Raw genomic sequence first — 13,905 nt, 5'->3', positions numbered from 1 at the left:
TGCTGCTGCCGGTGGGCCCCGGGGGCTCTGCTAGCGCGGGGGGCTCTGCTAGCGCGGCCCCAGCCGCCCCTCTGCTTTTGGAGTCACTGCAAGGAAATGTGTGCTTCTGGATGCTTTGTAAACAGTTGTTGTGTGCATTTTGCATGTTTCTTTTCTTCTTCTGGTGTTTAATAGTCTGGCAGTTGTTAGATTATGTAACATCAGTTAAAAAAACCGCACTTTCAGAGTCTTGCAGCAATAGTTACTGCCTCTGAAATGTGTTTGGCTTATATTACAGTTAGAGTAGGCTGTTCTGAAGGCAAAATTGACTTTTTCTTGTATCGGATCTTCATTAATGAAGTCGGGGTTGCTTTACGTGTGTTTTCATGGCAAGGACAACTTCTGTTCTTTCTCATACGTGCAGGGATCAAAGCTGGAAATACCTCTGTGGCTGGCGAAAGGCCTACAGGACAGCAAAAGGAGAATAATTTCTGTGGAACTGCCGAAGGTTTACAAAGAAGCCTGGAGGACAGTGTTCAGTGCTGATGCCACTGTGGTTGATCTCCATAAAATGGGGCCGTACTACTACGGATTTGGCTCCCAGCTCCTGAATTTTGACAATCCAGAGAATCCTGAGATAGCTCAGACTATCCTGCAGGCAAGTATCTGAACTAACTCTTGAAATTTGGTTTTACATCTTTCCGTCTTCCTCTTGCTCCCAGCTGCTCAGCAATCTTCAGGGAAAATATCCTGGTTTAATCCAAATGACTTCTGGATTTAATGTGGAGTTCTAGATCAAGCTGTAGGATGACCCTTTTGGCAACTGCCCAGTCTAGTGGTGGAAGCCTCAAGTATGCATCCAGGAGTGTAATTTTAGCTTGGAGTTTCCATGCTGTAAATGTGGTATTTCATAAAATCCTGTAAAACAGGACTAGAGGAGATGTAAGATGATTTAATTGTGCCCATGCTGCAAGGCAGAATTAATTCGCCCTCTATTGTTTCTATTTTTTCTACCTTGTTTTTAAAGCTCTGTAATGATGAGACTTCACACCGCTCTGGGCAATCTGTTTCAGTGCTTCACCATCCTAATCTCAGCAGGTTTCCTCTGATGTCTAAACTAAAGCTCTTTTGCAGCAATCCAGGCTCTGTTCTGTCTGTCTCGTACAAAGTAACGCTGAGGACAGATTATTCTTTTCCTTCCTGCAGGAGTCCCAATTCATTTGGTATCTCATTGTGGATCATGCTTTGTAACCTCTGAGTGTCCTTACTGAGCACTGCTGGTATCTTTCCAGTTGATCTGCATCCACTGTGACATGCAGCATGCAGCCTCCTGCTTGGGCCGTGCCCTGATGAAAACAAAAGGATGACTTTGTGAATGTTGCAGGCCCTGATGTGCTTTGCTCATTATGGTGCAACGTTGTGTTTTTCATGATAGAGCGACATTGGTCTGCATTGGGTTTGCAGTCCGCAGTAAGACGATACAGAGTGCATACACAATCGTTCCTCTTCCTGGGTTTGTACGGTTCCCTATTTCTGCCTTCCTGTAAAACCTTACACTAGTCCCAGCTGAATTACATCCTGTTCTTTTCACACCTGCTTTCTTATTTGTCGGGACCATTATGAATTAAGAGTTGTGCACCCCAACATGCTCGTAGTCATCTCTCCTCCTGTGTGTTGTTTGCTGGTTTAATAAGCATAACTTCTGTTCCTTTAGTAAGCTTATTAATTAATATATCAATTAGTACTTAGTTCCAGGTAGGCCTCTGTTGAACGCCACGCAGACAGGAGCTATGGATAATTGTCTTTACCACCCATCTACAGGTGGGTTCACTCAATCTTGCAAGAATGCCCCATGACAGATGCTCATCTGCTGCTTTTCCTCCCTTCGTAAGGCTGAGAATCAAGAGGAAACAAGGCTGGTTGCTCAAAGTTTGTTCTTGGCAAATCTGTCTTGGCTGTTACTCTTCTCTCTATTTTCTTGCAGAAGTTTATATATCTTTTATTTGTTCCAGTATGTTTCCAGGAATTCATACTGATGGGTTTATAATTCCCTGGCTCTTCCTTCCCCCCTCTCCATCTCCCCTTTCTCTTTTAAAAGATAAATACCATCTTTGCCAGTTTGCAGATTTCCGTGCTCCCTGAGCTTTTAAAGATAACCACTAACAGCTCTGAGATTTCTTCAGACAGCTCTCTAAGTAGTCTGGAATGATTGCTATTGGCTTTTTTTTTTTTCTTTCTCTGTTCTTTAAATGAAGGCTGATGCAGAGAGGCTTTAAAGTGCTGCTGCTTTCTTGGACTTGGCCACTGAAAGCTTGCATTCTGCATTGAGGAGGTGACCACACCTTTCCTTGTCTCTCTTCTTTACGCTAATGGGTATCTTAGGAAAAAAGGCACATTAGTGCATGTCACCTGTTGACAGAAAGATCAAAGTGCACAAGGTATGTTTTCTCTTTAGTAAAAGCAAAGGAGAGAGGAGTTGTGCTGACTTAAAAAATAAACAAAACACAAAAAAACCCTCCTCTCCCAAATATTTAGGAACTATGAATGTGAAGTATAACTATGTGGTGACAAAGCCAGCTTCTGAAATAACAAAGCATGTGTTTCAAAGAGTTTGGACCCTTTTTTTTTTTATATTCCCAAAAGCAAAGATAAGGAGGGAAATAAAAATCCCTAAATATGTCTTGTTGCTTAGCTTTTTAAAATGTTCTTTATTAGTTGTAGATTTCTTGTTTTGCCTTTTTTTTCGTGGCTAAGCATTTTTCAGCATACTGAATGTGTTTCGGTGGTGGTTTGCCTTGACTACCAGGCCATTCACAAGTTGCAGCTTGTGTGTTCCTGCAGCAGCTGCTGTGGCATGAGATTCAGTGATTGCTTCTGAAGCGAGGTGGAATAGATTGTAATTGTGTTATATCCTGTTGTCTGCTCAAGCCTGTTATTAGGAAGCAGCCAAAATCTAATCCCGTGCTTGCTTCCCATCCAGTATATCAGGCACTTGCTCTCCCAGCTCAAGCAGGAGGTGGTTTGTCTTTGTATCGACGGTTAACAGGCGCTATGTGCTTTGCAGACCCTAGCTTTGAACTAGAGCCTACACCTTTGGCTTTTCAGTCTTCAAAGCTCAACCCCTCTAGCATTTGAGCTGAAGAAGCCTCCGTGTTACCTGTCAGTAATTGTGCTTCTCTTCTTCAGACGTTTATTAGCCGTTTTCGTCGCATCATGGACTCCTCTCAGAATGCCTACAATGAAGACACGTCAGCGCTGGTGGCTCGGCTGGATGAATTGGAGCGAGCCTTATTTCAAGCTGGCCAGAAAGGGCTGAATGACTTCCAGTGCTGGGAAAAGGGACAGGCTTCTCAAATCACAGCTTCCAGTCTGGTCCAGAGTTATGGGAAAAGAAAGTTCACAGATATGGATGGTTAAAAGCCTGAAGAACGTGCAGCTACAGTGGGGGACACTGAGAGATTTCCAGTCTGTCTGTGACAGAAGAGAAAGATGAATCAGCTTTGAGGAAGGACAGGCTCCCTGTCCACTAATGGAAATTCTGTAACATCTTTGGATTAGATGAGTGCGAATTTTAAAGGCAGACGGCAAGGGTATAAAAAATTGATTGCATCACATCGCTGGATAGCGTTACAGCTTACTCCTGAGGGTTTGCAGTTAAAGTGTTTGCTCAGTGGCTGTCAGGGTGTGAGAGGATTTTCTGAAAGGGCTATTAGTATTTATTATACTTTACCTTCCAAATTGATATTTACAATACTGGATCTGTTTGGAAAAAAGTGGAATTTATGTTTTTCATCTTGCCCTTCCCATTCCAACTTCCTGTTTCCAGGTTCCCCATTCTCTGGAGAGCCCCAGGGATGTGGAAAAAAATGTGGTACAAATCGCATTGAATTTTTCCCATCATACATTGAGGTGGAACTCACTCTTTGAGAGGCAGGAATGTTTTTCTTTGCTGACTTTCTTACACAGTGGCAATGCCCCAGAGAAAAATACCTCCTCTAACCCATGTAGCAAGCGAAGTGGCCATGCAGGTCTCACATGCCTCCTCATCCTCTCTCCCCCTTTCGGCCCTGGTGGGCTTGATGCTGCACAGGGTGGAGAATGTTCTCGTTTGGTGTGAGGGGCTTTTGCATGGATGCATCTGTATGATGGGTGTTAAGCTGCTCTGCTTGTTTTAGAGGAGGCAACAGAAGGCAACAAAGAGTTAGTCCGGACTGGATCAGAAGAAACAACTTTAATGGAAACTCTCCCCCATTATCAACCTCTGAGCTGCCTTCCCATGAGAAATTCTTCTGATTGCTGAATTTGGTTAATAGAAGGGACAGAGCAAGTGAACTGAGTTTCCTGCTTTCTGATCCATCTCAATGATCCTAGCAAAATGATCCTAGTGAACGTCATTCTTGGAGTGACTGGAGTTGGAACTTGCTCAACAGTGCAATGGCTATCATCCCCTGTGGATGCCGTGAAACCTAGATGAGCTGAAGTCCCATTGGATTGGAGACAGAAAACAGATGGTTGTAGTTGTAACTACATCTTACGTTGTAAGACGTAGTTCCTGTGGTCACCAGGTTGGTCGTCCTTTGGAAGAAGGTATTAGACCTCTTCTGGGTCCTTCTGAGCATCTGTAGGTGTACCCTGCAGAGTACCTAAGTGGAGGAGCCAGATCGTAATGATACCAGCGCTTCCTCCTCTGCAGGAATCACTGGGAGGTGACAGCGAGATCCACATCTTGGAGGAGTTGTTGCTGGACTTGCAGATGCACCTGGATACTGGATACTTCAGACTGGAAACCTCACGTGCAAAGGGTGTGTGGCCATTCCTTGGCCAGAGGAGTGAGGGAGGTGGTGAGAGGGGCCAGCACGCTGGCTTCACCAGCACCTCAGTGTCTGTGCCTGAGCCGCACAGAGCCAGCTGTCCTGCTGCAGGAGACTCATTGGAAGCTGTGCCTGGCAGCGTTTTTCACATATGTGCAAGATCAGATGCTGCTGCACTTAGTGACTTGATGGCACCTAATAGCCCATGCGTTTTCATGAACCTTTTGTCTATTGTCTGTTTCTGAATTTTTTTACATTGAATAAATATTTTGTAAGGGGTTGCTTGAAGTGTAAAACTGTTGTTAATTGCCCTACAGTGGAAAAATTAGTCATAGATTGGAAAGCAGAGGTCTGTACAAAACAGTGGCCATGATAGATAATGCAGTCCTGCTTATGTCACTCGTCTTCTCTTAGAGGTGATGTGGTTGGGAGCTAATTCATGCAGTCATTTGAGTGCAGAAGTAGTTCCTGCCTGACTCACCCCACCTGGGTAACAGCTGTTTGCTCAAGTCGTGGGAGAAACACTGCCAACCAATCGATAAGCTATTGATTCTATAACTTGCGTTTTTATGAAACGCAGGATGGTTGGGGGGTATTCTGTGCAGTAGTAGCAGGTGGAAATTGGCTGTCTCTGTGTTCGTACTCTGCTGTTCCCAGTGCTGTAGCATGGACTTCATGCAGCATGTCAAAGCTGTTCCGTGCTTCAGGTGCAAGGGACGCAAGTTTAAGTCCATCTGTGATAAGCAGCATTTTTGAATCGGAAGGATTATTTTAATGAGATGGTGGCTTTGAGGTCTAGTTGGTTTATAACCAAAATCACTTGTTCATCAATTTCTGGACTGGTTTTGATAACTATCCAAACTCATTTTCCTATGCTTGTAGGAACATTTTTCTTCTCTACTGCTGGGTGCAAAATCCAAGCAGGCAGTTTCTTATTTGCCAACATTTTGTGCGGCTACTTTCAGAGGGGGGAGAAAAAAATCCCTGAACTAGTCTTTAATGTCACTGGCTTCTTGTAAGTAGGCAATGTCACTTTTAGTAACCCTGAGTGTTTAGGAATAAACACCAGTAAGACCCTTAAAAAATCTGAGTCTGTAATTTTAAATTACAGTGTTGGTTAGTAGATTTGATATTGTGTTGATTTTTTTCCTTTTTTTTTTTCTTCCCCCCCCCCCCCTCACTGTCTGGAATGCTTTTTTTCTGCCCAGAAATACAACAGAAGAGTGCTCTGTACTTTTTATGAACAGAAACTGTCTTTTATGATTGCACTACAGCAAGTTGTAAGTTAGGGGAGTTTGAACTTGTGTATTTTCAGAATGCAACGATAAATCCTCATAACAGAACTACACTAAAGAGGTCTGAAAAGGACTTTGAAGTGTCATTTCTCCCCATGTCCCTCAGCTTTTAAACTGGAGGACTACTGATGTTTATGAGAAAGCAGTCCATAGACACATTTTACAGTATTGCCACAATGATTTTCACTGCAATCAAATAAAAAATAGACAAAATTTGACATGCTGATTAGTTATGTGTTCACATAAGAATATTTGTTTGGGTTTTAATGTCCTGTTTTTGAAAAGAGGTACGAGCTGACCTGGCTCTTCAATGAGCGAAGAGTTGGATTTGATGATCCTTACGAGTCCCTTCCAACTTGAGATATTTTATGATTAGCCTCGTCTAACCCATCCCAGGATGGTGTTTGTCCAGCCAGGCCTTTAGAAGTCACCTCCGCAGGAGAACCCGCAGCCTCCCTGGGTGATTGTTCCTGTGCCTGGCTGCCATGAATGATGAACAAAGTTGGAGCTGCGCATTCACTGACATAGCAGAAGACGCGGCGGCTGAGCTTCCTGGTGGCGAATTCCTGTTGGAATGGTTAGTGGAACTGAAAAAATTCCCTCACCTAAGTTTTGCATTAACTTCTCATGAAACTGAGCTCCTCTTGTTTATCTCTTTTCTGTATTTTTTTCAAGCAGGTGAGGCAGCCGTGGAAGGTTGACCCCCAGTTAAATAGCCCTGCAACCAGCACACACACTTTCTCACCTATCTAAATTACCCTCACACAAAACATTCATGTTTCTTCCTTGGTCTCTTTTGCTCTAAACAATGTCTCCGTTGGTCCTCTGGCATTGATTTATTTTTGGTCAGCAGAAAGAAGCAGTTGATAGCTTCTGCCAGCCTGGAAGCTGGTGTCATTTGGACCAACAGCAACCAGGAGGAGCAGCAGCAAGAAATGTTTTGAGAACTGACGTACTGTAACACCACGTTATTTTTATGATGCAAACAGTGGCACCTAACTGAGTTAGGAGCACAAGCCTTTCTGATCTTGATCAGTGATTTTCTACCCATTTTTTGATGACAAGCTATTACAAGAGCTTCATTCCAAATTTTAATTGAACCGGTTGCTTAACAGAGATGTGATGTAATCAGCAGAGGCACAGTGTGAGTGCTTTCTTTACAGAGAGCTGCTTCCGTCCCCAGATGTCCTTTATATAAAGCACATTGTCTGGTAGAACAGCATATGGCTCAGAAGTTCCTGGTTTTATTTAAAAAAACCTAGCTATTCATCGCGCACTGCCTCTGCCTGGCAGGAGGCAACTCAAAGCTGTTCCTTGCCTCAGTTTCCTTTTCTGAGAAATGAAGGTAGCGCTTCTTTACTGAGAGAATGTTTTGTCCTCTGGGCTGTAGGCAGCATCTTTGTTACAGCAAATACGCCAGATGGATTTTCCCAGCTCTGCTGCATCTGCCAGAGCTCACATGCTTACTTGGTAAGTGCTTGTCAGAGCTAAAAGAGTCTGCTTCTCAGAAATCCCTCTGGTTGCCTTGATCCATTAAACCCTTACTGCTAAGCTTCTTCAAGACTGACACATATCTGATAGCTCATAAGATAAGTGCTTTTCCCACTCTCCGCCCTTCTCTCCTGCTCGAACAGCCTCCTGCCCCGCAGAGCAGGGCTGAGCGTGTGGTTCTAAGCCCACGTTTCTCCTCTGTTTTCCTGATCTTACCTGCTCAGAAGTGCTTTCACTAGAGGTGGCAGCAGCCTGAGCACTAAATGCTGAGCAGAATTGTCAGCGGGACTTTGCACAAAAACCGGTGGAAGGATAACGGCTTGCCCTGGTTTCATCACATCACATGAGTGAGTAATGGTGGGGAAAGCCATGAATGGTTCCAGCTTACGTCTGATGGTTTTGCTTTGCAAGCCTGGCTTTGGGAGCTGAACTCTGGTGGGTGTAGCATGCTTTTCTGTATTTTGTGCTGACAAGGCAATGGGATTCAAGTCTGGAGCAGGCAGATGCTGCTTTTGAAAGGAGCTCTGCCAGTTGGGGCTTCCCTTGAAGGTGTCTCCTGGGTGAAGTCCATCTGACTGCTCACCTTGACTTCTATCTTCTGCCGCAGTGCTGCCGACTGAGAGCTGCTTCCTACATCTAGGCTCAGGGAGCTTTTGGGTGTGGAAACAGCCTGACAGCCTTTGTTCTGAAGCTAAACCTGGTGTGGTGTCGGCAGGATGTTGAGGATGGTGTGAACCTGTTCATACCACGTGCACGTTGCTATGGAGAGGATGCGGACCTACTGCGGCTGGGCTGGAGCTGAACATCCATGGTACCAGTTTTATCTAGTTTATTGTGTCCTCTCACTCTGTGTGCACAAATCAATTGGAGCTCTTCAGCACTAAGATGCTTCTGCAATGAACTGGGGCCAGTGGAGCTGGAAGCTTCACATTGCGCTCTATGCACATCACTCTGCACAAACACGGTCGTCATCTCAGCCTGGGGTTGAAGCTTTGTACGCTGCTGGGGTTAGGCAGTGTCGGAGACACCGACTTGCTCCTTTTCTGCCAGAGTCTGTAGTTACGTCTTTGCTGCTGGCTGAAGCACCCTTGTTGGGTTTTCCCAGTAGTTCCTCAGGGAGTTTGAAACGATGACTGCAGGAAGGCCATGGTCTGGGAGGGCCCGTGCATGTGCTGCTAGTCAGCGCCAGGAGAGGGGGCACCGAGCTTAAGACATTGTTTTTGTACAGGTCCTACCGTAAATGCTTTAAGTTCTAGGTAGCAAGAAACCCTACTTGGCCAATGAGATCGAACCAAGAATCTGAGTAACCTTCTGTTGTATCTGCCAGGCAAAAACACAAGGCAAGTGAGATTCAAAGCACGAGTTTAGAATAATAGAATCATTAAGGTTGGAAAAAACCTCAAGGATTAAGGCCAACCGTCAACCCAACCCACTAACCCATGTCCCTCAGCACCACATCTACACGTTTGTTGAACCCCTCCAGGGATGGTGACTCCACCACTGCCCTGGGCAGCCTGTTCCAATGCCTCATCACTCTTGCAGTGAAGAAATTTTTTCTAATATCCAGCCTGAACCTCCCCTGGCTACCTTGTCCTAGACCTGAGCCTACAAGAGGAGTGGATGTCATGGTTGGCAGAAGCAATGAAAATGAAGAATTACTGATTGCTGCGTAAGGAGAGAAGTGGTAAAGCTGACAAGAAAAATAGCAGAGGAGGAGAGGGACAGACACTTGGCTGTGCCACTTTGGTCGGTGTGTGACGTGCTGAGCATGCCACATGCTGGGTACCTCTGAGCAAGTGCAGGACTGGCCTGGTGACCAGCAGGTCATCCTCATGCCTGTTCTCTGCCAGCCTGAGCCCAGTGCTCAACACGTACCATCCAGAAATTCAAAGCCCTTCTGCAAGGGAGAAACTTGCCATCCTGGCTGAGGTGGATGGAGCTGTGGCTGTTCCCATTTCTGCAATGTGTCCTCATGAATTTGTTGGGACAACGAGAGGCAGGGAGAAGTAAAGCTGCATCTGCCGTCTTCTCCCCAGTGCTTGTTGGAGGGAGCTCTCCCCTCCAGCAGCATGCCTGGGAAGGCAGCTGGCTGCATGGAGCAAGGCAGGGGGTGGCAGCCGCTGTGGTCCCTTTGGGTCTGCTGGGACAGGAGACGAGAGGTGGGAAAAGGCAATGGGGAGCAGAGTGGGCAGGGAGAGGGGGAGTATCAGAGGCTCTCAGGAAGCAGGTCAGCATTCAGGGTGGTACTCCCTCCTTTGAAGGGGTCCTGAAGTGCCTCCGTGTCCCACTGCAAACAGTGTAACATCCCAGTAAATAAACTGCAGGACCATTTCCAGGCTGGGCATCATTGCATGGTTTGTCTGAGACCAAAGACGGATGAAGAGAGCTGGAGATGTGTGGGGAGGTAAAGGAGAGGAGGCAGCAGGAGCTGGAGAGGGACCTCGGGGAGTGAAAAAGGACGCAGAGGGAGCTTGAGACAAGGCTTGAAGACAAGAGGAAGACAGCAAGCTTCCACCTCCCTTGGGCACTATTGAGCATGCTGAATGGGTTTTGCTTCACAGAGGAAATTGTTCCTGGGAGCCTCTTCTTCCCCGGGCGCTGAGGGCTCGCGGAGCTGACCCCTGCTCCTGGGGTCTGCATGCAGGAGAGCAGAGCAGCACAGAGACCGTGTGCTGCCACCGCCGGACCCCTCCTTGGTGGCTGTCGTGGAAAATTACAAGGGACGGCACAGCCCCAGAAAGCCAAAGCATTTGTTCTGGTTTTCGAAACACTTCATTAATGTCATTGACAATACCAGCGGGTTCCTGAGATTAGCATGCTTCTATTTTTGAAGAGTTATTTCGCGTGGCAGGCTGCCAAGCGGTGCCAGCGGCTTTAGTATCCTTTCTGTCTGTCTTGGCGGGACAGACTGTGGCCTTTCGCCTTTTGTTAGCCCCTGTAAAGCTGTATAGCTCCAGCTCTTCACAATGCTCCCCAGCACCTGGGGGGAAACGGACCTTCTGCAGGTTTTCCAGACAGCCCTGCGGCAAGGCAGAAATCCCTCGTGTTCCAGGACAAAAGCCACTTTTCTTCTAGGTGCTGGGCCACAGGCAGTGCGTGGGCAGCAGCAGGGCTGAGCAGGGTTTGGGGTGTGAGAAGCATGCAGGGACACAGAGGAGGTTTGCTGAGTGCAGTGGCACTCTTTCAGGCACAGCTCAGGCACGCTGATGGGGCAGGTGAGGGATGCGGCTCCCTCGGTGCACATCCCAGCACTGCATCCTGCTGTCAGGATGTGGCATCTCCAGAGTCACGGAGAAAGCAGCTGGCATTCCTTGGGGGAAGGTGGGGTTCCTCTGCTTGTCAGCTCAGCCCCCTTGGAAACAAACCATGGGGCCTGTGTCTCCCCAGCTCCTGCTGGAAGGTGTAGAAGCACAGCCGTGCCCCAGGACCAAACCAGTTTCATACTGGGATTCTCTGCCAAGCATGTCTTTAATGCTTGGTGGTGTGATGATCAGAGCTGTGCTCGAGTCACGGCACTCAGATGCATTGAACTGTTCTTGCCTCTGTTTCGTGCTCAGGTTCTCCTTCACGACTATCCATTAAAAGCATTTTACTTTCAATTAGCCTACAAAACGGAGGGGGAACCCCAAGGATGAAGATGGCTTTAAAGCTTGGGAGACATCTTCTGCTTATGCTGGGATCCTGTATGATCAGAGAAAAAATAGCTTCATCGTAAGAAATCCCAGTTTGCCTGCAGATGAGCTCAAGAAGCTGCAGCCTCGAAGACAGTGCCAGCCTTACCCCACTCCAGACTTCCCTGTGCCTAGAAACGGGCAGTGGCAATGAGATGCCTTCCGAGGGTCCTGCTGCTGCTGCTCCATCTCTGTTGGGATGCTGAGATACAAAGCACATCGCAAAAAGCGAATAAAGGTTGCAGAAGCCCAACCTGTGCTCTCAACTTGTGTGGCTTATAAGGCTGGCCCTGTCTCTAGCTGTCCTGTGGTCCCTCAAGGACCCTGGGCTCTCCCAAGGCAAAGCAGAAGCACAAGGAGGATTATTGACCAACCCTGACAAATAGGAAGGTTTTGCTGGACTTCAGACCAAGAAGCTGACAAATGCTTAGGATGCAGTGTGGCTTTTTTTTTTTTTTTCTCCAGGCATTAGAGCAAAAGGAGATTGAGGAGATGACCACAAAACAACATAGTTCTGTAGCCAGGAGGCTTGGCAGTGGTGCTCTTAGGAGGACACAGTAAAGTGGATACAGAAATCAAGGCACCATCAAAACAATCCTCAAATGTGTTTCTCTTGCTGTGGCACCTTTGTCTGCAAGGTGGGCAGGCTCCCATCGCAGCAATGATTTCAGATGAGTTTCTTGCCTTCACCTTGCTTACAAGGGCAAGATTTGCAGATTGTTTAGATGTTTAATTGACACCTTTCTGAAGTGCTTTTTTGTGTCAGTGGGTGGCTGAATGGTCACTTTCACTGGGGGGTGGGGGGGGCAGCTCTGCAGCAGGGGGTCAGGGAGCAGAGGGCTGGCGGGGGAGCCCTGCACAGCCCCTGGTCATCATTGACAGAACAACTGTTGGGAGTTACGCCCTTTGCAAAGGTTTTTGGAGAAGAGTCGCCCCTCACTTGAGCTGGAGGAGACCAGAGGAGTGCTGGTGGGATGGAGCAGCGCCCAGCCGGGTCCAGCCTGCATTCTCCTGGGCAGGGCTGTACTCTGTTGTACTGCCCTCGTGAATCGGGGCTGGCTCCAGTGAAACCAGCACGGTTACTCTATGTTTGCACCCGAACAGCAGGGTTTATTAGTGTCACGGTGGATTTACCAAGCCCTGCATGGAGGCTGAGCTGTGATTTTTTTCCTTTCAGTTTGGGCTCTCAGGTGCACAAATGCAGCTCTCGCTGCCCGGCTCTGAGTCTGTCCCACGCTGATGTAGGCAGAATGGGGTGAATGGATTGTCACCTCCCTGGATGGCCAGGCCTCCACACTATGAGCACTGCTCTGGGGTTACACCAGCATCATCCTAGTGAAGCCCTCCCTGGGCATGCAGCGGCATTTAACCCCTGAGCATCGCTGCAAAGCGATCCCACCCTCTACCTGGAGTCCCCTGGAGCCCTGGCTGGCCAGGCTGCACCCAGCACCCTGGAGCTTCAGCTGAGTTGGCAGGACAGGATGGCACAGGGAAAGAAAAATCGCTGTGGATCAGCCCTTGGGAACAGCACCAAACAGCATCTGCTTCATGTCAGGGACCAATTTAATCTCCTTAGCAATCGCCTCAATTGTAGAATCAGCAGGATGCTAATTAATTGAGAGGCACTCAACGCAGACATTAAGATCCCTCCTGGCTTTAAGTGGAACCCTTTTGGGTTTGGCAGTTGTAGCTGGCTGCTCTCCTAACCAGCGGGTCTGCCTGGGGTGTCTCAGTACCGGTTACCCTGCAGCTGCCCATCCCTCTCTGCTGGCTGTAGCTGGAGCTGGGGTGTCCACACGCTGGGGAGATGATGCTGCATCCGTGGGCTGCCAGGGAAGCACCTACATTGGCATCCTGCTCCTGGCTCTTGTCCGAGGGAGCCAGCACACAGGGGTGGCTGCGACCCATCACACCCCTCACTCTGCCTCTCCCCAGCCCCTCTGACGTAAAGCCGGCCCCTCGCCTCCACCCTGAAAGCCCACAAGCTGATTAAACCCAGCGTGTTAATTGGCTGGGACAGCTCATTTTGTTATCTTGCATTTCGTTATCGATGGGGTGCGTGTGACTGGATTCACAGCGAAGGTCAGTGCCAGGCTGAGCCAGAGCCCCCTGCTTGGTCCACCCCAGGGCATGGGATGGGGCGTCAGAAGCTCTGCCAGGACCAGCTGTAAACCAGTGGTATGGTCACGCAGCCAGCACCAACAACATCAAGGATGATTTTACCCCAGGGATGTGCAACACTGCTGCAAGAGGGCGTGGAGGCTGGAACAGAAGTGGGTTTGAATGGGTATTTGGCACCCACTAGTGAAAGCCATTCTCTTTCCAGGGCTGTTCATCACAAGGGTTGGATTTAAAACCCCCGAGCTGGGAGGATGCACAGGCCAGGACAGCACCTGGTATCCAGCCCTCCTCAAACCACTTTGGTGACTTCATTTTAGTTTTGTCTTGTGCTTGTCCTATGAGGGACAGGGCTGAAAAGGGAAGGAGAGGATGAATGGGCAGGGAGGTGTGTGCTGCATAGCGGGGCTGCAGCTCCCGTGCACACACCCTGGCAGTGCTCCTGGTGCCAGGTGGGGTCCAGGCTGCTTTTAATGGGAAAGTGCTGAAATTCAGTTCCTCCAGCTTGGGCAGGCACAACAGGGGCTGGGGGGGGGCACT

General features: G+C 48.1%; 1 protein-coding gene across 1 annotated transcript; it reads left to right on the top strand.

Annotated features, from left to right (window-relative positions):
• Nucleotides 1-398: 398 nt before the first annotated feature.
• Nucleotides 399-3,409, top strand: GINS3 (GINS complex subunit 3 (Psf3 homolog)). Its single transcript, XM_010082363.1, has 2 exons — nt 399-637; nt 3,166-3,409. The coding sequence occupies exons 1-2, from the start codon at nt 551-553 to the stop codon at nt 3,394-3,396; spliced, it is 318 nt and encodes a 105-aa protein (XP_010080665.1). The 5' UTR covers nt 399-550; the 3' UTR covers nt 3,397-3,409.
• The last annotated feature ends 10,496 nt before the right edge of the window (nt 3,410-13,905 follow it).

The sequence above is a fragment of the Pterocles gutturalis genome, unplaced genomic scaffold (assembly GCF_000699245.1).
Source record: "Pterocles gutturalis isolate BGI_N339 unplaced genomic scaffold, ASM69924v1 scaffold27664, whole genome shotgun sequence".
Taxonomy (NCBI): domain Eukaryota; kingdom Metazoa; phylum Chordata; class Aves; order Pterocliformes; family Pteroclidae; genus Pterocles; species Pterocles gutturalis.
This window is presented reverse-complemented; position numbering and strand designations above follow the sequence as displayed.

What these genes read in the sequence shown, in the direction of transcription:
- GINS3 (XM_010082363.1), top strand. Translation starts at nt 551, where the DNA reads ATGGGGCCGTACTACTACGGATTTGGCTCCCAGCTCCTGAATTTTGAC. An exon ending in TAGCTCAGACTATCCTGCAG is followed by an intron (nt 638 to 3,165) that starts GCAAGTATCTGA and finishes TCTCTTCTTCAG; the next exon opens with ACGTTTATTAGCCGTTTTCG.